Raw genomic sequence first — 23,360 nt, 5'->3', positions numbered from 1 at the left:
TCACTCTAGAGTTGAGTCATTACAGCGTATTGTTACGAACCTGCGATGCGGCTTCCCAGCATAGTGGGTGCCATAGGAGGTCCCAGAGCTTGGCGACCATTTGGCGACGAATTTGGCGACTTTGGCGCCAAAATAGATTATACCCGAAATATCGAGAATTTTCCCGATCCGTCGAGTAGGAACGGAGATACGCCTCGAACGTTCCTGATTGGTTGAGAGGCGTTTAGCCCCGCCTCCTGAGACCTATAAAAGGAAGTAGCCGCAGCTGCCGGGCAGTCGTGAACCGGGACGGTGAATTGAGAAGTCGGAAGCGGCAGAGCAGAGTAGAGTGAACCAGAGTCGTCGTCGTGAATTGGGTTGTGAACCAGTGGTGAGTCGAGTGGTGAATTGAGTAGTCGGAAGCGACAGAGAAGAGTGGTCGTGGACCAGTGGAGTCGTAGTAGTGGTGAACCGACGGTGAATTGAGTCGTGGACCAGTGGAGTCGGAGAGTAGTCGGAATTGACAGAAAGAACTGCCCTTCCAGAGATTAGCGGAGCAGCGACGGAGTCAAGTGAGTGCTGAATTAAGTTGTGCGCTACGGTCTGCATTAGAGTCTGTTGTGTGCTGTTGTCTGCACGTCTCGGCTGAAGATAATTGCGTGCTGTATATAGTTGTCATCTTTGTGCTGTCCTGTGTGTCTTCGTGTGAATAAAGGTCGTTGTTTCATTTTCTACTGCTGATTGAGCGTTCTTCACACCATATAACTCCCACTATCCAAACGAACCCCGGAAATTCCATAACAGTATCATATCCAAGAGTTGCCGCACACAACTAAAATTCCGATAGTCATTTTCTTACATCCGGCATAAAGATTTTATGTTGTTTCTATTTATGTATAGTACTCATTTGACATTGATTATCATGCATAACTTTTAGGTAACAATACATTTATGATCCGGAGGTTACCAGTCTTGAAGAAAATGTATGAATTCGCTGAGAATAATATCAATCAAGTATTGCTGAGCCGCGACGCCATAACATCTGTAAGTATGTGAAATGTATAAGTTGGGATATATCGTGTTCAAAGACGACAATACTTTGTATTTTAACATTTGAAATATTTCCATAATTTTGCCATTTGACTAGAGAAGTATTAAAAAAAAAGGTATAAAGTTGCAAGGAACAAAAATAATAAAGTGCTATTTGAAACTCCATATCATAAATTATAGAAGTATTTGATACATATATAGAGCTGTGTTTTATTATAAAACTATACTATTTTTGAGACGAAGCACTTTGAAATATTATTATAATCTTGTTATGCGAATTGGAGTAGTTTTAAAGAAAAGAAATGAAGTCGTCGAAAATAATAATAAAAAAATGCTACTAAACATTGATATCATAATTTCTGAAATTATTTTATACATAAGTAAAACCTTGAGCTCTATTTCGTTAAAAGGCATTATTTTTGCTTTTAGCATGTGCTCTGTTTATTGTCATGTTTTAGCAATAGAAATCTCTGAAAATAGTAATAAGGAAATATTACTGAGCATCGGTACCATAGTTTGATAGTATAGATTGATACAGTCTAAGTAGGCCATTTGATACAGTGTCAGAAGAGTTGCATTTCATTATAAGATGACATTATTTTTGCGTTTTAACATTTTGAAATATTTTCATAATTTTGATATCTGGTTAAAATACTGAACTACTGAAACAAGCACTTAGGAAAAGTATGATATTTCTGAGAATAATATTAAAAAAACATGTTCCTGAGTGCATAGAGTTCTAATTATGTGAATAACTATAGTTCTAACTGAGGAAAAAGATGAACTTTCTGAGAATAATATTTAAATAAACATGTTACTGAGTGAATACAGCTCTATTTATTTGAATCTGCGGAAAAAGATAAAATTTTGGAGAATAATATTAAAAAAAAAAAAAAACCTGTTACTGAGTGAGTGCAGCTCTATTTATGTGTATAACTCTAGTTTTAATGGGAAAAAAGATGACATTTCTAAGAATAATAATAAAAAAATTGTTGCTGAGTGAGTGCAGTTCTATTTATGTGTATAACTCTAGTTTTAATGGGGAAAAAGATGACATTTCTAAGAATAACATTAAAAAAAATGTTGCTGAGTGAGTGCAGCTCTATTTATGTGTGTAACTCTAGTTTTAATGGGAAAAAAGATGACATTTCTAAGAATAATAATAAAAAAATTGTTGCTGAGTGAGTGCAGCTCTATTTATGCGTATAACTCTAGTTTTAATGGGGAAAAAGATGACATTTCTAAGAATAATAATAAAAAAATTGTTGCTGAGTGAGTGCAGCTCTATTTATGTGAATAGCTATAATTCCCTTTTCATGCATTGTTCATACATTTTGTCAATATGCCTGGCTATGAATATGTCATTCTTTTAGAAATAGGCAATTTAAAACTACACTAATTTCACCCAGTGTTTTCTATAGTTCTTGAATAACTAAAAGCCTCCCTTACGCTGCAAAAAAAAAAAAACTCTGTAATTTTAAATATTAACTAGCTACAATCACACACAAAAAAACCCTGTAAAACGACTCACACAGAAAGCAATGCAAAACAAATAGAAAGAGAAATTGACAAAGAATAACCACTCTTTTTTGGCCTATTAAAACCAAAACTTGATAGTGTACTATAGAAATATTCACAAAATCACATGCAAATGTCGTATTTTAATCATTGCATTTATGAACTACTGTATTTACGTGCTCGTGAAAATACAGATAACGTTTCGATGAATTTGGTTCTACATTTAATGTGGATTTACATTGTAAATATTAAATCTGAGTGCAAAATTTTATTCATCTCTTTCCATTTGGTGTAATTACCATTTTAACTTGCATTCTGAAAAAAAAAATTCCTTTAAATGAATTTCTTTTAAAATTTGATAAAAAAAATGAACACATTTGGACTAGATCATATAAATATAATCTGTTCTAGTTGAAAGCGTTTTTCAGTTATCGTGTTTGTGGCGAATTGAAACGAGCGAGGATAGAACCTGGGACCTTGTGGTTCGCAGCCGAATAATATGACCACAATACAAAAGCAATTGCTCGTATAGCGTAGCTGTTAACTGGCTCATAAGCTTTCACCACAGACTCTCCCTCCAGTGAGGTGAACGATATGGCTGTTAAGTGGTGATGTATTATTAGCTGTTGAGTCTAATTGCCTGAACCCATTTCAGTAGCGCCAAGCGTTATGGCGAGCGTGTGTGATTACTGTTGCGTCAAGTGAGTCTGACGACTTTTGGTTGGTGTGGGTAGATGGCGCCCCATGCTGATACACATATTGATAGACGAAAACCCAAAAATGGGGACATGATTAAAAAAATTGAAGTTTCGTTAAAATCTCGTATTCGATTTTTTTTTTTTTTTTTGACGATTACGAAATTATCTCTTTGTTAATTTTGTACATATGGAAGTAAAAACTATAATAATAATTTCAGAAAAAATCATTAAATCATATAAATCTTTTGTGATCAATACTTTAAAAGAATTAAATTAAGACCAAAATTATTAAAATTTCTCTTTTTTTTTCAGATGATGCAAACTTTTAATAACTTAGATTTTGCTCATGTTTTCAATTATAGGTAAGTTTATTCAATATTTTGATAGTTATGTTGATTTCGATGATTATATTATTAAAATATTTCTTGAGTTAGTTGCTCTAGTTAGACCAAATTATGAAAATAAAATTTTGTTTTAATACAAAAAAAAATTTAAAAAATCAGAGGTTAGATAGGGGTTAACTTAACGCTTGATTTCAGTAATCTTTATTCTAAGAGCTGTCAAGAGCAAGAGCTGTCAAACGTAGCAATATATTTTGAAAGAATTGATACGAGTTATTTTTTTGAAATTTTAATTAATTAGTAAATGAGAAATTTTCTCATTTTCCTACGATAACTTCAAAAGTATTATTGCACAAAATTGATCTTAATACCATTAAGATAAAAAAAATCATCTTTTTAATGATAGCAATTTAAAAGTTGTGCAATTTTTTTAAAAAATATGCTCAATTTTAAATTATAGTGTTACACTAAAATCCGAACATCAAATATTTAATTGCGTGATTTTTCTTCCATTATAAGAAGACAAAAAAAGAAAAATTTATTTTAATATATATGATTTAGATTTCTACTATTAATACTACAGATGAATGTGTATGTTGGCACTCTACAGGTCAGACCTTTTGTCTCTGGACTACCAAACTTGCACATATATAAGTTGAGGATTGACATTAAAATTGCCTGTCACAATTTAACACATAAATTATTTTTCTGGAATAAATCATGAAACTTAAGCGTTACAGATTTAGTTTTAACTAACAGAAGCAGTGTTCTCATTTGATAATGCCATAATAATAAGTGATAAATGACTTGTTTCCTCTGGGACCCTTTAAGATATAGGAATCAACCGCTTCCGGTATGGAGATTGTTTCTCCGGGTAGGCGTATTAATTTTGATTTATCTTCACATCCATGATGAGACCCGAAAAGGCAGTATTTGGTTGTAACATGACCGGTGATGATCCTTAGGATTCGACCTTAACTCTCAGTACTGATGTGACGACTATTATTCGTCAAGCTCGGTAGCTCCACTTTGATGCATTAATAACTTGATACTTATTATTCAACTTATAAATAATGCGTGATATTTTTATATAATTTATATCATGCTTATATTGCAATATAAAATCCACGAGGGCCTTAAGTTTATGGGTTTTAAAATATGATCATTAATATGTGTGTGCTGTGCAGGCAGCGAAGTTCGTAGGCAAGTAGAATTGTACTTAAAATATTTCTGTTTTGAAATACATCGCCAAATTCTGAAAATGAGTGGAAAAAAAGATAGCTGAGTTTTTTTTTTTTTTTCTACATTTTTTAAAAACTTTTTCACTAAATGAAATAAAATACATAAGGCGAAAGTATTGTATTCGGCAGAAAATTTACTCATTTATAGTTTCAGGGATTTCAATGTGTTAGATTTCTTTCAGTCGGAAAAAAAAAATTCTAATTTCTTTACCTTTATTTGCTTTCTGGTCAGTATGTAAGAATCACAATTTACAATTACCAAAAAAAAAAAAAAAAGACATTTTTGTATATATTCTTCTTACGAAACTTTTATATTTCTGCTAATTCTGTTATTGGGCATCCACATTTTTTAAAATCAGGGAACAGAACAGATGTTCTGTAGCTGGGGGGAGATAGGATACCTAATTCACTTGCCACAGATTGCTTGTTGACTCTCTCATGGCACATGAGAAAGCCAGAAACAAGTCTCGAGGAAGAATGGTACAGGAAAGTTGCATCGATTACCCTTTCACGTGGCAAGATTCACGCTATAGCCATTCATATTCATAAATACCAAGATCTCTTCAAGTCCACACAATAGCTAAAACCAAAATGTCACTTGTCAAAATCAGTTGAAATGATGCCCTCATAACTGCAATACCCCCCAGAAACCACTAACCACGTTCCCAAGAAGGAAATCAAAACCACAGGACCCATACGAACGCTATAGTTTTTTGATTCTACAATGTTTGTTTATATGTTTATACATGTCATATAGATATTTTCAATGTTATTTATCAATTTTTTTCCCTTTTCAATTAGTAATCTTATTTATTTGTCAGTTCAGCACATTGTCACCATTTGTTTTAAAGTATTCTTATTCCCTTCATTTAGTTATTACTTCGCTAAAACATTAAATACAGCCGTGTAGGATTTGACACCGATGGGATTCTCCCTGGACGGTTTTTCGTTTCTTTCTTTATTTTCTTCTCTTTTTTTTCTTTTTTTTTCATCCTGTGCGCATCCAACTAGTTAGATAACTCAGTGTTATAGGCATCCGGGCACAAGATGGTGTTTTGTTACGTTTTTTTAATCCGCATGCATAGGTTGTCGAAAAATTATAAGTACAACCAGTTTGAAAGATGAAATTTTACATACTATTTCATCATTAGAATTATATTCATCAGTGCTTATTTATGTGCTTACTTATGTGCTATCCTTCTATCTTTTCATATTATGTTTAAAACTCGGTTATGTTAACATAAAAAAAAAATAATTGTTTTAAAGGATTTTTTTTTTTTTTTTTGCATATTTAAATAATCAGAAGGTGGATTTTTTAAAGCAAATTTTGTTGTATAGTTAACATTTATTGTAATCGTTCAGCATTAAATGTAGGCGATACTAAAGAGATGCTTTTTTTTCTGTGCTGAGTTTGGTACTATTTTTCCTGTCACTTTAAAATCTTCCGAAATTTGATTAAAAATGACCGAAGAAAAGTATTCATGATTGGAAGTAACAAAATAAATTTGATTAGAGTAGAGAAATTCTAGTATAGACAACTTTCAGAATATCTAATAATGAATTATTTTGTCTTATAAGCGATTTTGATTTAGCAGAACATTGAAAAGATGACAAACAGATTCCTTCTATCTTAATCACAGACCAATAGTTAGTTGTTAAAAATGTCATATTAGCCATTCTTATGATTTGACTGTTTTTCCAATGGTATGGTATTATTATAGAAGTGCCTTAAATTGAAATAAATGTAAAATGTGATATTGTGCATTTTTTTTCTTTTAAAAGAATTGACGAAGATGTTCTTTTTTGCGATGTCTGGCTCCAGTTTAACCCTCATCTCCCAGACTCATTCAGAGCGACTTCAGAAGTTCAGCGTTGGAAATTTCAGCTCATTGAAACGAGAAATCAACTCATTTTACCACCGAGACTTCTTCTGGATCGTGATAACATAGAAGCAGGTAAATTTTAATCATGTATTCAGGTATAACTCAGATAAGCCAATAATTCGATCGATGGATATATTGCTATAGAATATGTGACAAGTAACAATTTAATAGCCAAAACATTCCAAGAAGAGCATCTGCGCCAAAACAGATAAGATTTTTTTTAAAAATGCCAGTTTTTCGCCAAACTTAATTAAATCATGTCAATCATCCGAAAGACAATCAAAAGTCTTTCGAAAGATGATCAAAAATCTTGGACGGGTACAAGAAATAGTAGCAAACGGCTTTTAAAGTTGAATAAAAATTCTCAAGAAAAGAAAGAAAATAAATATATTTGACATGCCCAATGTGTATATATATATATATACGGCGAGAAATTTCTAAAAGTATTAAACTTTGGCAGCGGGACGTTATACTAGTCGAGCTCCACGATGTTCCTTCAAAATTGTTATTAAAATAATTAAACAAGTAAAACATTTGTAGCACAAAGTAGCATCAACAATTACTTTTGACGAAGATTAGTGACTGTTCTCTTGATATATACTTAGAATGCTGCTATTCGGTGTGCTCCATTTATAGCTAAATGTAAATCTTGGCTCTAATTAATTAGTGAACTCTCTGTAATTATTTTTCAGGCCTCTTCTTGGATTTTTTTAATTAAATAGCATTTTTAGAAGATTGGAACACATTACCTACTTTTATTTAATTGCATCGCTGTACCAATGATTATGATGACTCAATGTATTAAATTTCTGAAGTAATTCAGTGTGCTTAGAATAAAATGAGTCGCTATGAATGTGATATCTATAATGTATTTCACAGTGATTAAATGTTTAACTCTTTGATTATATCGCAGCATGGGGACTCATAAGAAAAAATAAAAGGGTAGAACTCATTTACTGTTTATTTCTCTTATTTCTATAACCAATAGTTGATTCTGCATTATTAGTTAGTCATTTTGATGATGTTAAAACTATAGTTAATTTGTTTAAATTCTAGTTAATTTGGTTCGATAAGCTTTGCATATTTATTTTCATAGTGATAGAAGAAGAACTGACTCTCTGCTCCAGTTCCGTGTTTCAATTAGTTTGTGGCACTGGTTCCATTTGCTATGACAACAAGTGTGATTGCGCTCCCGGTTTCAGAGTCATAGATTCTACAATAAAAGTATCAGGAGAGAGACGCATTCTGAGATGCGAAGGTAGGTAGAAAATTCCTATTTTCTGATTTAATACCAAAAGAAGGATCCATAGTGATTGACATGTTTGGAATTTTTATTGGTACAATGATTTTCTTGCATAATTCTGAGGTGAGTGTATGTACAACACGGAAAATAACAACTGATCACAATGTCTAAATAAAACGAATCGGAATAACCATTAAATTAATATGTAATAGATATTACATTATTAATCAGTTGCCAATCACACAACTTTTATTTAGTAACAGCAACTGAATTATTTATCGACTTTGAAAAATGCCTACTTTTAATTTTATTATACTTTTACTGGTGACCGAAATTTGAAAACGAAGCGCTTTTTTTAACTCTATGAAGTATTTGGGATCAAATCAGCTATAAATATTCTCAAGGAAGTAAAACAACCAATCAGGCAAGTAATATTTCAAGCATTTCTAAATGTTTATTTTCTTGAGTAAGTGTTTCACTTAAGAAAATGAATAAGTAGATGAGAAATAATTACTTAACTGAGGCACTTTGGCAATTTATTTAATCAAGCTCACATGAAACCAGCCAAAATGACCGTAGAAGTTTATTTAAATATTCACTGAATATTTTATTGGAGAAAATTTTAAAACAATGTGAAATCCATAAAATATGAATAATACGCATATGTTTTTTTTTTCATTTGATTTCCATGTAACAAAGAAAATTCATCCTATCATGTTATATATACATAAGAAAAAAAAAGCTGACTGACCGAACAAATACAAGTAAATAAAACGGGTCCTGACAAACTTGATAAATGAACTTTAATACGAACAATGGAGTTTACGTAAGGAGATACTTCTCAGTATAGACGAATGGGTGGTAAACCGACTGTGACAACATTTACTCCAAGGGAGCCAAGAATTACCTTATTTATATGGCAGCTACTTATTTTCACATCTGAAATACCACATAACTTCTTGTTGGCTTGATTTTTATGTCACCTAAGCAGAATTTACGCAATAACGAAATGAATAAGACGATAATCATAAAAACGCCTCTGCTTTAAAAATGGCAGTAGGCTGGGAAGCAGATTACCGGCTTAAAAAATTCATTTGTAAAGGACTTAGGAAGGAATAATTAATATGAAAAGTGGAACCACATTCATCAACGTTTGTCTGCGTGTTTGAAAGAAAATCTGTTATCTATATATAAAAATAAAACTGTCTCCGACTCTGACAAATCATTTTGCCTGAATCCCACTATATGCAATAATCTAAAATTTGATTTTAGTTGCTTTAATATGAGAATCAAAAAATAATTTAACTATTAAACTATTGACTATCAAATAGTTGAAGATTCCAGGGTTGATATTGGTTGTTTTCTCAAATAATGAGGATACGCATATTGGACATGCATTTATTTGGATGAATTTTGAATGATCCGTTCAAGAATGGCAATCTTTAATGACTTAACCCTTTAAAGGGCCATTTTTTTCTAGTCATATTATGTTAAAACATTTTTAGGCTTGAAATTAGAATAAGAAACGGGATTCATTTAGCTTATTAGATAAATTTAATTTGATTCATTAATTCATTTGGTTCATTAATAATTAAGTAACAAATCAAGACACATTATTTTGTATGAGATAAAGAACTGAAGCATCTAAATTTCTGCCTTTCTAAAAAAATGTGTCAGAACTTATGCCAACCTACATAATTTCATACAAAGATTGATAAATTTGGTGGGAAATATATTTCCCACGGCCCTAGAAGGGGTTAATGTGATTCAAGAAAATTTGCGGTTCAGAGTATGCATAGTAACTGATTATGAATCCAAAATTTAGATATCAAGCTGGTGCTGCAAAAAATAATTTAAATATCTAAAATAACATCATATTTTAGACATTTACATTATTCCTTGTTTATGACTATGCTACAGACACCCTTCAACTGTGATATTAGATAGTTTGTACAGCTATGTGATGAAACTTCTACCCATAAAATTTTGAATGTCAAGTGAAGGGCATTTTCATTGGAGAAATTCCGTGGCTGTCGATCTCTTAGATTCTTATCAAATTAAATCTCGAATATTTGTTGCAAATTATTTGTTTGAATGAGCAAACGGCTTCATAGCACGAGTCACTTTACCATCGTTAACCACGTAAATAATCGTTATTTGAACAAACAAATTAAAACCAATGTTTTAATTGGTTCAACCACCAATTAAAATGTTTTGGTGAATGATCTTTCCAAAACATTCTTGTATCCTCTCTAATAAAAGTGTTATATCAGAAAATGCCTCCCAGGGAGATGGCTTATAATAATCATGAAATATCAACCTTTGGCTTCAATTTGACATTTTTGCTGGATCTGTCGTGTCATCCTTGGCGAGTGTTTTGACGATTCATCTTTGGCATGCGGTTAATAGCATACTGAAATTGAATTTGATTTTTCAAACCGATTGCAACAAAACTTTGATTCAAAATTTTATATTTAGTAATTACAAAATACCACACCAAATTTGATATTGTAATGTCTTGATCTAGACTGATCGAATAACGAAGCAGAATTTCCAGACAATTCTTTATTTTACAGCCCTATATATACAAAAGAACAACTTGTTCTAATCTTGGTTAAATAAATAGTTATTTACACCTGTAGTAGGAGACACAACAGTCAAAGTCGAAGGCATTCTTGAAAATCAGTTATTTCTCGGACTCCGAACTCGTGGGCGTAGTCCAACAGTCCGCCTGCAATTTGTTTCTTCTCCCCCCCCCAAAAAAAATATCCGTACTTTATTTCGGCGACAATCTCCACCTCTTAATTTACATTGGTCATTTGAGCTCTTTTTCGGCCAATCGGGGTTCAGCAATATGCTCTCTCAGCGGCGCCAGTGGGTCGTGGCAAGGTCCTTTCACAAAGAGAAACATCTAGCATCCAGATGTTTGGATACCCCTTTCTTTTTGAAGGTACTATCTTTACCTCTTGGACGAGGAATTCCGCGTGTGGTCTTTCATTGTAGTCGCTAATGAACAGATGCAAGACCACCCAGGTGAAAAGATCCACCATCTGGCTATCTCGAGGAATTTAGTAAGTAACAGTGACGACACAGCTGGCTGTAAATGTCTTATCAGTACTGGGAAACGGAGAATGTTACAATATATTTAAGTCACTGCGTCAATGAGTTATTGCCTTTGTATGTTTTTAATAGTACAGACCAACAGATGATCACCCCCTCATTGGATTTGGCTCAAAATTTGGTAGGTGTCTAAACTATAGATATTAAATATGTGTACCTGATTTTAAGCATCTAGCTCTCTTCATTTTGTAGATATCGTGTTTAGCTATATTCGCATATCCGGGCAGACAGATTGCCTCTGAACGAATTTTGGTTGAAATTCGATTGAAAGCCACACATTTGGTGTAGAGATCGCATACCAAATGTCAGCCGTCTACCGCAAAGCGTTTTTAAGTTATCTTTGTCACAGACAGGCAGACGGACTTATTCCAAAAATGTGTTTTTCGAACTCTAAAACATGGAGACTCCTCGAAATCTCGAGTTCGAATTTTTTAACGATTATAATACTTTCTCTTTCTACGTATACAAGAAAGTAACAAGACAGTCGTTACAATGAAATAGCAATAATTGCAAATTCGTTTCCCGCCAAAATCTCGCAAATATGGTTACTTAAAGCATTAAAAAGCGATAAAGTTTAAGCGATTGACAAATCATTCGACACAAATGTGAGATCAAGATGTGAAATTATAGTTCAACGCATCGTATAGAAGCAGCTTAATTTTATTTAATTATTGTAATCTGATTTCTTTTTTACAACTTTAGACATTGACGAATGCTCTGAAGGTATTCACAACTGCCCAAATAACACAATCTGCATAAACACGCAAGGAGATTATTACTGCCAATGCAAGCCAGGTTATAAAAAGGATGAGAATCGCTTCCTTGTGATGGACAAGAAGCCATGCATTGGTAATTTATTTTTCAATTTTCATCAATGAAATTTGCATGGACACGCACGAAATGCTGACAAAGAAAATATTTAATTAATTTTTTTTATTTATAAATATTTGTACGTTTATCTTATTTATTTATTAGCTAAGTTGCTTCTTTAAAATCCATCAAATATTAAACTTGAAATTAGAATCTAATTACAAAGCGATCTTGTTTAAAATCGTTCCATTATTGTAATTTTATAATGCTGCATAATTTAAAATTGTTCATTTGAATTGGGTTTTACTTTTCCTTGCATTGTGATTCATATTTAAAAAACATGTTTCTTCTCTTTCCATAGTATAAGATTTTTCGAATTCGAGAATGAACCATCGTGCAATTAAAAAAATTATCTATGGCTAAGGTTTGAAATTAGCTCAGTTTTATAACGAAATCATCTATGGGCCTACAGTCAATCTATTATAACAACCTGGATAAGAGTAAACTAAATTTATTCATCGAAAAACAAAAAAGATAGCAAAAACACAGGCGAAGTGCTCACAGAAAATAATACTAGTAGATATTGTTACAAAATTTTTCTATACAGCAGAATACCGTCGATCAATCGTAATGACGCAGCACATTTAATTGCTATAGTTCAGCAGCTTTCTTGCTGTCTAATCCTCCAAGACCTCTTACTCATCGGCGACTCTGACCACTCTCACACACACAACTTTTGACGATCCACACGACTACTTCTCCAGCTTCAGAGGTCTGTCTTTTATAGTTCCGGGAGGCGGGGCTGGAATCTTCAGACCAATCAGGGCGCACCTGGCTGTATCTCGGGTCTTAGTGGATGGATCGTGAAAGTTCTCGAACTTTCCAGTAGTATCCATTTAGTCGCCAAACTCGCCAAATTCGTCGCCAAGTCGCCAAATGCTCGCCAAGCTCTCAGGTCATTTACGCGGCAGCTGCTCAGCACAGATCTTCCAACGGTCTTTCTCACGATGACACTATTCATGCCGGGTAGCAAAGTTACAGATTTGTAACAATATTAACAATAGACAAGCAAACAGAAAATCCTAATTAAATTACAATAACACTATATGCACCATGGCAATGCAATAACATTAAAAAACAATTAAATGTAGTATGAATGCTTAATCTTTTATATATTTTTCCGACAGAGTATGAAATTTTCCAGAAGAATCTCTAGATCTCGGGTCTTATTAGAGATATAAAGATTCTTATCTTTTTCACTATGAATATTTTTTTCAAATAATCGCAATAGTCAGTATGATCTGACATTTATTGAGCAGCCACTAAAAATCGCTGCTAATTTCTCTTTTCTATTGGACATACGTCAAAGGAAAGTAGTATTATAGATTCGTAACCATATGCAATGCTAATGAATTTGAACACGGAAACTGCCAAATACAAACTGTGCCCGAAGTTTTATTGGATATGTTACAAATTACACGCGACTTTATTTATGAAAATATGTTGAAAATCTTGTTAAAATACCTTACCATATAAAAAAAATTCATAATTTCACGTTACAATAATGCATAATACATTTTCCAAAATGAAAAACAAATACAAAATATTTTAATAGCAATTGTTTGGCTTCTTTCTCTTAAAATTAACAACCCATTTATCTGTTTTCAGTGTCGAAGTTCTGTCTAGGTAAGGTAGGCTACTAATTAAGACCGCAGGCCTAATGGAGAGCCGTAGACAGGTAGTTTGAAAAAAATTAGAAATTTTATGAATTATGTAATGTCAGAATAAAAGGAGGGTAGGTTTTCTTCAAATAAAAAAAAATACATAATTACAAATCCAAAAAATAGAAAAGAGTTGAGAATAAGATGACTTTTTTTTCTGTAAAGAATTGTTCTCTAAGGCAATAAGTAAATTCTGAAATTTTATTGATAGTTTACATGCGGTTCTGATTTTCACTCATTGTATTTACTTTTCTGTTATTTCCATGTGAAAATATCAATTCACCTGGTATATTTATTAGGTTTTATCATTAATGATGTAGATGCTCAAAACTTATTAGTTTGAATTTTTGTCTTATTGTTTTGCATATTTTTTTTCTGTAAAAATTTTTTCTATAGGATAATTTTTTTTTGAAAATTAATTATAAACAGACTGCTTTTTTCAAGGAGCGGAAATCTCTTGAATCATCCCATTGAATTTTATAATGAGGGGGAAATGTTTATAGTTATTTAATGAGTACCCCGATATTAGAGAACATTCAGTGATAAAAATAAAGGTTCTGGAAAATACAAAAATTATTGTGTTATCTTTATTAGGAGTCGAGATCCAGCGATTCTTCTAGAAAACCTACTTAAGCTGAAAGGAATGAAAGAAAGAAATCGAAGGAATACTCTCTAGCTTTAATCTGAGCTCCATTGCTCTGTATCGTCATGTAATTAGTAATTCGCATTGCGTGTGTGTTTTTAATTTTTACAAGTGCTGTCTATATATGTTTCTAATGTGTTTCGCTATTTGTTTTTTATGTTTTCTTGTGGTATAAAGCATCGTCATATGTTATCAAGCTTCTTGCACTTTTCACCGTTTACTCAACGTAGAAGTTTTTCATAACAATTCTAGCGACATATCTGAAAAATAAATAGCTAACACAATTCCAAAAACATGTCAAAGATTTAACTATATATAAAAAGTCACATCTAAAACTGAAAATGCACACTTTCAGGTTTGTGTGATCCAAACCCTTGCGGAAATGGTACTTGCCAAATATTTGAAGATTATTCGATTTATTGCAAGTAAGTAGAATGAATACTTGTAATACTTTTTACTTAAAACATATTTTTTTTTCTTTTTTCCTTAATTTTTAATGTTTAAATATTTTTCTCATTATGAAATGCAAAATAGTATAGAAAAACCCGTATATTTAAATTTTTCCACATATGTATTTATTTTTTTAATATTATATACTGTAGACACATTTACGGTTTTAAAGATTCCGTGTTTTTTTATTAGGAAATACATCACAGAGTAAGAAACCAGTATTTAAAATAGAATGAGCTGCAATCCGTTGACAATAGATTATTTAGAAGAAATAGACCAGTATTCAGAATATGGATGCATTGAAAGATTTTCCTATAATATTTTACCATCCCTTAGACTTAAGGAACCAGCACGGATTGCTGGTTCCTTGTCACAGGGCCTCTACAATAATTGTACAGGGTGGTTATAATTAAACTTCCCCTTATATAGGCAACGCACGAGATGCGCTCAGGGAATTTTGAAAAAAAAAATTTCAAAATGTCCACCAGAGGGCGCCTTTTCCGGAAAAGCATTAAATTTAACACAATAAAGGCCCAAAACGGAATACAGAAACAATATTATTGATGAGAAATAAGATGTAAAAACTGGGAAAACTGTTGAAAAAAAAGGAAAAAAATGTCGATATTTGCATGCTTGCGAAGAAGAGGAAGCTTTATGCAAAACAGGTTAGGATGAAAAAAGTTTGTCGTCGTCATGTGTTATGTCGATGTTTCCGGCTGCAATAATGACGGTATCTTGTTGCGACGGTATTGCGACATTGAATGACTTAAAGAACTTCATAACTCTTCATGCGCGAAGCATCACAACTGATCAGTTACGAACTGCTGTTGAACGCACTGTCCATCGACTTGAAATTTTGCAAGTGAATGTGGGTGGCCACATGGAGCATCTTTCCCTACTTCATCCCGGACTCCTCTTGTGCAATTTCGTCCTAATCTGTTCTTGTTTTTACAAAATGATCTGTTTTTCTCAAACAGCGTACTGTTATTTTTCCCTTGCCTTTACTTGATAGGTTCAAGGACAAAGAGATCAGAAACAAGTTAATAAATGTTAATATTGTTTCTGTATTCCGTTTAGGTAGTTTGTGTTAAAATTAATGTTTTTCCAGAAAAAACGCCATCTGGTGGACATTTTCGAACTAATTCTTTTTTTCAAAACTCTGTAAGCCCATCCCGTGTATAGTCCGTATGCCAAATTTCGTTGCAATCCGTCCACCCGTTTGCGTTCTATGATGCTGTTTATAGGGGTAGTTTAATTATAACCACCCTGTTGATTGTGTTTCCGCTCCTGTATTTTTATATTTATTTGTACTTTTTTGTATTAAAATTAATGTTTTTCCAGAAAAGGCGCCATCTGGTGGACATTTTGGAACTATTTTTTTTTCCTTCAAAACTCTGCAAGCGCATCCCGTGTATAGTCTGTATACTAAATTCCGTTGCAATTCGTCCACCCTTTTGTGTTTCATGAGGCTGTTTATAGGAGAAGTTTAATTATAACCACCCTGTAGATTGTGGTTCCGCTCATGTATTTTTATATTTATTTATACTTTTTTTTTTTGAATTTTTGAGTTAACTACCTTGATAATTTTCCTTTATATTCACTCTTTCACTCCAGTCTTTCCAAAAACCAACAAATCTTTTCAAATCCTTGTTGGCGAATCTCGGTACTTATGCATTAACCACATTCCCGTTAGTTTTGAGAGTCTATTAGCAAGAGAGTTTTGGTGATATTTTTGGCAATCAATCGCTGATATGTGGCTAATATAGCGCCAAATCCTATATACATATTTCTTAGTGATGAATACACCACAAAGACTTATCCAAAATACACTACACCGAAGTAGCGCCAACTCTTCTATCTGCGGAAAACTGGAGTTCCTCCAACAGGAAGTATTTTCTTCAGTTATGTTTCTGTGAATGAACGGTGGCCTTCTTTCTATGGCAAATGATGCGATTCCCCGATTATAAAATCCAATTTTATGTCACAGATATCCTGTATATTGTCAATACAACCTTTTTTATTTAAGAATGCTAGAGTTACAAAGACATTTTAATTTACTTTTCAGCTTTACTTTCCATTTTTAGAATGATAATGTTGCACATTTAGGAAGTTTTATGAACGATAGCATCCTACTTTTTAATTCTAATTTTTGAACGAATATTTTCAGATGTGATGAAGGATTTGTTGGTCCTTTTTGTGAAGATAATATTGAAGTAAAAACTAAAATTGAGATTGAATCAAGTAAGTTAAATTTTTTTTAAACTATATAAGAAAACATTCCTCCATTAATTGTTGCTTATATATATATATATAATATAATATCTTTAAAATGATGAAAAATATTAATAGATTAAAGAAAATTGTTTTGAAAATTATGAGTCTGACTGTTCAACTTTTATTTTATTGACGGCAGAATATTTTTCTTTTTTTCTATAAGTATTTTTATAGCATTTTTTTTAAAAAAAATGAAGCATTCTAGATTATTTACATCACACACGTAATTGTTTAAATTTATTCTCTTCGAATTTAGATTGAATATATTTTTAAAACCCCAGAAGAATTTATATTGCTGTATCTATTTTCAAAAGAAAATGGGTTCTCACCTTCAACTTCTTGTATAGCCCAAGTACACCAGAATATGGCATAATATTGTACTATATTATATTATTTACTATTCAATAATTGTACAGTATTATGAATATTGTTTAATATCGTATAATATTATATGTATGGATGACTTAAACAGATTAACGATTTTGTGCTTTGAAAGATAAATATGTGGATTTATATTTGCAAAATGTCTTCAGAGAGAAAATTTTCCCTTTGTAACCACTATTCATTTCTAAGTACAGACAAACTGTACTTAATTAAATTAAAAAAATTTAATTTAATTTAATGAATTAAATTAAATTTTTCTATATTTTACATAAAAATAATTTTATGTTATATCTGAAAGATTAATAATGTCTTTTTATCTTATTCAAACAAAAGATATTGATTTTTTTGTAATTTCTTCCATTTTATTGATGACATGAAATCGAAAAGAAATATTTGGCTAATTGCTAAAAGTCAATAACTTCCGCAACCCATTTAGGAATATTTTATTCCACAATTGTATTAGCATCGAAAAAGTTAAAAAGTAATCCATATAAGTAAGGCATTCGAAAAATAATTTTCTTGATCCCCACATATAGAGTAAAACGTATTGGTGAAAAAATATCTCTAAAATTCATCAATTATTTTTAATATTTGCATTAAAGTAAAATTTTTCATTCTAATTCTTATTCTCGTATTTTTCAGATAAACCCATGTTTATTGGAATCCTTACATTTTTTTGCATTTTAATAATGATGTTAAGTGGGACGCTCTGTTATATTCATTTGAATAAAAAGAAAGTAAGTTTGATTTTTTTAACTAAATCTACATTAACATATTTCAAGATATTTAATTATATTATACTTGGAATAAATAATTAATTAATTATAAATAATTAATCAATACTACAAAATCAATGTATAAAGCAATATTATATTATTGTAACATTTTATATTTCTTGGATTAATCGTTAAAAAAATTAATTTTTAATATTTTGTTCATTTTAAATATAGTTAATTAATTAAAATTATTATCTTTTAGAACCTAAACTTAAAGTGCAAGTGTTAAACACAAAAATAGGAAGAAATTTTCTTCTTTATTTGAATTTATTTCATTTCAGTACTTTAAAACATTTTAATTATTAAATCATTTAAATTAAATTATTATAAATATTTTTAAAAATTAAATTGCTGCTATTAGTAAAAGTGAATATGAGTGAGAATGCATTTGTTATTTGGCGGGGTACAGGGCAGACCATTGGACAGACAGCTATTAATTTTACTTCAAATATAATATAGCAGATGGAAATATACAGTTAGAAGCAAAACTTTTTTAATGTTGAAAATTTTCAAATTCATATAAAAAAAAAAGAATTTGTGTGACTTTAAAGTTTTAAAAACGTTTCTCTTTAAGATAGAAATTAATTTTGTTAATGAAACGAGCTTTATTGACATCAATATATTAATTTTAAATACTTTAATTGTTCCTTGAAATATTTAATTATATTATTCTCTTCTCTTGTTGGAAACTAAGAAATGGGGGTTTTGTACGATTCCTAATAAATATTTGAAATGTTATTTATTTCATCAAATTCTTTTATAACACTTTTTAAATCTGTTCCCTATGTAATATGTTCAATACGTTAAAAGATTACAATTCACCTGAATTTCCTTATGAGCAATAATTCACCTAACATACTATTACATGTCTTCATATAAAGCAAGTAAAATACGCTACACCCTCTTAGTCTCTCTTAACAATCAACTGCGTATATAATATAAGAGATGTGAAAGTGAACTTCAAGTACTTTATCTATCAAGTAAATATATCTTTAGTATATCTATAATATATCTATCAAGTAAATTTATCTTTAGTATATCTATAATATATCTATCAAGTAAATATATCTTTAGTATATCTATAATATATCTATCAAGTAAATATATCTTTAGTATATCTATAATATATCTATCAAGTAAATATATCTTTAGTATATCTATAATATATCTATCAAGTAAATATATCTTTAGTATATCTATAATATATCTATCAAGTAAATATATCTTTAGTATATCTATAATATATCTATCAAGTAAATATATCTTTAGTATATCTATAATATATCTATCAAGTAAATATATCTTTAGTATATCTATAATATATCTATCAAGTAAATATATCTTTAATATAGCTATAATATATCTATCAAGTAAATATATCTTTAGTATAGCTATAATATATCTATCAAGTAAATATATCTTTAGTATATCTATAATATATCTATCAAGTAAATATATCTTTAGTATATCTATAATATATCTATCAAGTAAATATATCTTTAGTATAGCTATAATATATCTATCAAGTAAATATATCTTTAGTATAGCTATAATATATCTATCAAGTAAATATATCTTTAGTATATCTATAATATATCTATCAAGTAAATATATCTTTAGTATATCTATAATATATCTATCAAGTAAATATATCTTAAGTATATCTATAATATATCTATCAAGTAAATATATCTTTAATATAGCTATAATATATCTATCAAGTAAATATATCTTTAGTATATCTATAATATATCTATCAAGTAAATATATCTTTAGTATATCTATAATATATCTATCAAGTAAATATATCTTTAGATGTATCATAATGCATGCAGTTCCATTTTTCATACAAATGTCAAGTTATGTGATCTGATCATATAAAAAAGTGCGGGTAAACAACACAGCAGGTTTAAAATACAGCTTGCGGGAGTCCGAAATTTTTCGATGTACTCTTTAATAAACGCAATTGTGTATTAATAATTGTATGTCATTTGAGAATAATTGTTATGAAGAAGCATTATATCATTCTATCTTTGGTGATAATTTTGGTGATTTATCGCCTGAATACATTAGTAATAGAAATCCGAAAACATATTTTGTAAGTCATTGTTTTAAACCGATTGATAGTAAAGTTTGACACAAGTCAAGGAGTGAAGTCATAATATCACACACCAAATTTCATAAATTTAAATAATTGGTCCTTTTGAGTTATCGCTGTTACACTTTTGTGAAAATACAGACAAACAGACAGTTAATCCTTTAACATATGATGTTCAAAATTTGATTATAATCTATGCTTTAGCTGTTAAAACTATGAAACAAATTTCATTTACCTAAGCTGCTACATTTCTCAATTATATATATATATATATATATATATATATACACAGGGTGTTTCAAAAACCTTGACAGTGGCTTTTATTCCTTAAATATTGATCGTAGACATATACTGTAAATTACCAAGTTGCGTAATAAAAAGGTGCAAATTGCTATGAAATCGATTAAAGTTTTCAGGGGATTAAACTTTAAAAAATACAAAATTTAAATTTTTATACTGACCCCGTACAAAAAATTCCCTGTGAGTACAATGTGCCGCATCCTCTAATAAGGCCATGTAAGAAATTTCAGCATTTTATCACAAAAAGTCTCAAAGATATGAAACTACATAAATGCTGACTTAAACCACTTTTCGATGCCTGGATATGAGTTCGCAAAGGTAAAAAATCATGCCGGATGTTCGTGTTTTAGGGGTCGTGCACAAATTAACAAAGATAGTAATGATTAAATAAATAAATAATAATTTTATTGTTTATTGGTTCGAAAGTATTAAAAATGTGTAGAAATAATAACTTAAAGTAAAGATTACATAAAGAAAGATTACTTTAATGAAATATTGCATAAGATCTTTACAAATTCACTGCCTCTGCTATTTTTAAATTAAATTTTGTAATTCATGATATAAAATTTTAAAGTATATTTCAGGAAACATAGATTTTAAAATTTGCATTTAAAACTAAAGATATGAAGCATATTTAATTTTCTTATGATGCCTTCCTGTTTCGCGTCATCTGCACTGAAGCTTTAAGCATTTGAATTTTAATTTGTGATTGTTCCTTCTCCAACTTTGTTTTAACATATCTTTGAGAATTTTCATGATAAAATTGTGAAATTTTGTACATGACCTTAGAGGATGGGGCACATTTTATTCATTGGGATTTTTTTTGTACTGGGTCCCTATAAAAATTTAAATTTTGTATTTTTTAAAGTTTAATCCCCTGAAAATTTTAATCGATTTCATAGCATTTTGTACCTTTTTTTTACGCAACTTGTAATTTACCGTATATGTCTACGATCAATATTTAAGGAATAAAAGCCGTGGTAAAGGTTTTTGAGACACCCTGTATATATATATCTGCATGCAAATTTTATGTAAAGACCATGTACGAAATCTCATTCGCGTGGCTCAAAATGTGAGTAATTTAGTTAGTTCACTTCGAAGTTAGACTAGATTAGTGAGGCGAGTTGTTGCTATAAGTTGTTGCATTCCATTAGCATAACTTGCCTGAAATCAGAGACTACTGTCAATAACTACATTGAAATAACTAGTCCCATCTACTGCTTTCTTTTAATAAAATATTAATAAGTAACGATTTTTGCATATATATATATATATATATATATATATATATATATATATATATATATATATATATATATATATATATATTTTACCCCACTTGTATCCTTTTTATAAAGTTAAAAGATGTTTACTTGAAGCTTTTAATGTAAAAAAGAAAGGAAACTATAAACAACGATTACCGTTTCTTTTTCTTACAATTTTATACAAATAAGTAAATATATTATATTTAAGTTCCTTTCAACTCAGTATATTTTACATATGGTTATTTCGCACTTTTTAGCTCACCTTTCAGTTTTTGTATGATTAAATGCAACTTTTTAATTCATTTTATTTTATTTTTGCAGGAATGAAGATTTTCTTATGTTTGCATTTAAAATACGATTATGCCCTGATGTGTGTTAAAACAACAGACCAACAATCTTAAATATCTGCGACTGTATATAGAAATGTTAAATGTTATGGTATAAAAGTAATAAACCTTTTGAATTTTTATGTTACCTTTTATATTAACTCCTAAATAATTTCTTTTCTTTTGTTTTAAAATGATATTAATTCAGATGTTACATTAAGACTGCTTATAATCATAGGCTATACAGGATGAATGATGAAAAACTCTTAGCATTCAAAGCAAAGTATTTGATTCAATTAATGGATTTTTTAAGGGGAAAAAAAACACATTTATTCTATATGATTCAAATATGAATCTCTATGCATTATGCAATAACTGTTCGTAATGATAAGATTTTTATTATTTTCTAATTTATAAGGAAATAATATTTTAGAAATCATGGTTGAAACTGGCCATTTGCCATACCATTGAGCAATGAGCGTTTAAAATAAAAATGAGATCATTTCTTTGAATATCCTCATTTCTTCATCAATGCTTTTATTCTTTAGAATATTCGAATCTGCACCACAGAATACTGGAAGGCCTGAAATTCTCTTTGCAATCAATCGTTGAAAATGTGACAAAAAAACTAATTTTAAGAAGTTGCCGAAATTAAAATTTTTAACATTAATTTTTTTAAAGTTTTGAAATAATGTAAAAATCATTATTCTTCATAAAATTTGAGAGCTTAAATTTCGTGACAATTATGAAAGAAAACTTTGAAATCACACTTATTGTTATAATTAAATTTTAACTAAAATTTCAGAAAAATTGATCTAAGGTTCACATTGCTACTTCCAAAGTGGGCTTGTGTAAAGTTTAGAAGCTTTGCGTCTATTGATATGTCCTGTAGAGCGTCAACACAAACAGAGATACATATCTTCTTATTTATTATTAGTAGCGATTTATAACAAATTAAATAAGGAAAAAAAACAATTTAACCGACAGCTATTACATTATTTTACTAATCTTTAAGAGCTATCGGTTATCTAACTAGCACTTGAGTTCAAGCACTCTAATCTTCTTGAGTGCTGCTGCGGATCTGTTTTCAAAAGGTAAAACACATCGAGGAAAAGATAACAATGGCTGATATTCTCCATACTTATCTGTAACGGGAAATCGCAGGTTTTCGTTTCATTGGTGATTACTTTCGTGATTTTCATGTGAAGACATCGCTGAAGGGTTTATTCGAAGTGCCATT

The 23,360-nt window shown here is 30.2% G+C and overlaps 1 protein-coding gene across 3 annotated transcripts in view; it reads left to right on the top strand.

The window, feature by feature from the left end:
* LOC129975758 (fibrillin-2-like) overlaps positions 1–22,249 on the top strand; it is a 63,706-nt gene extending 41,457 nt beyond the window's left edge. For all 3 annotated transcript variants that reach the window (XM_056088956.1, XM_056088957.1, XM_056088955.1), the window contains 9 exons: positions 917–1,023; positions 3,558–3,607; positions 6,610–6,782; positions 7,807–7,968; positions 11,776–11,922; positions 14,603–14,672; positions 16,865–16,938; positions 17,998–18,092; positions 22,116–22,249. In XM_056088956.1, the coding sequence (XP_055944931.1) occupies positions 917–1,023; positions 3,558–3,607; positions 6,610–6,782; positions 7,807–7,968; positions 11,776–11,922; positions 14,603–14,672; positions 16,865–16,938; positions 17,998–18,092; positions 22,116–22,121 (884 nt within the window). In that variant the 3' untranslated portion in view covers positions 22,122–22,249. The remainder of the gene's footprint in view (positions 1–916; positions 1,024–3,557; positions 3,608–6,609; positions 6,783–7,806; positions 7,969–11,775; positions 11,923–14,602; positions 14,673–16,864; positions 16,939–17,997; positions 18,093–22,115) is intronic.
* The last annotated feature ends 1,111 nt before the right edge of the window (positions 22,250–23,360 follow it).

This window comes from Argiope bruennichi, chromosome 7 (assembly GCF_947563725.1).
Source record: "Argiope bruennichi chromosome 7, qqArgBrue1.1, whole genome shotgun sequence".
Taxonomy (NCBI): Eukaryota; Metazoa; Arthropoda; class Arachnida; order Araneae; family Araneidae; genus Argiope; species Argiope bruennichi.
Note: the sequence above shows the minus strand (reverse complement) of the source record. Positions and strands in the feature narration are given on the sequence as shown.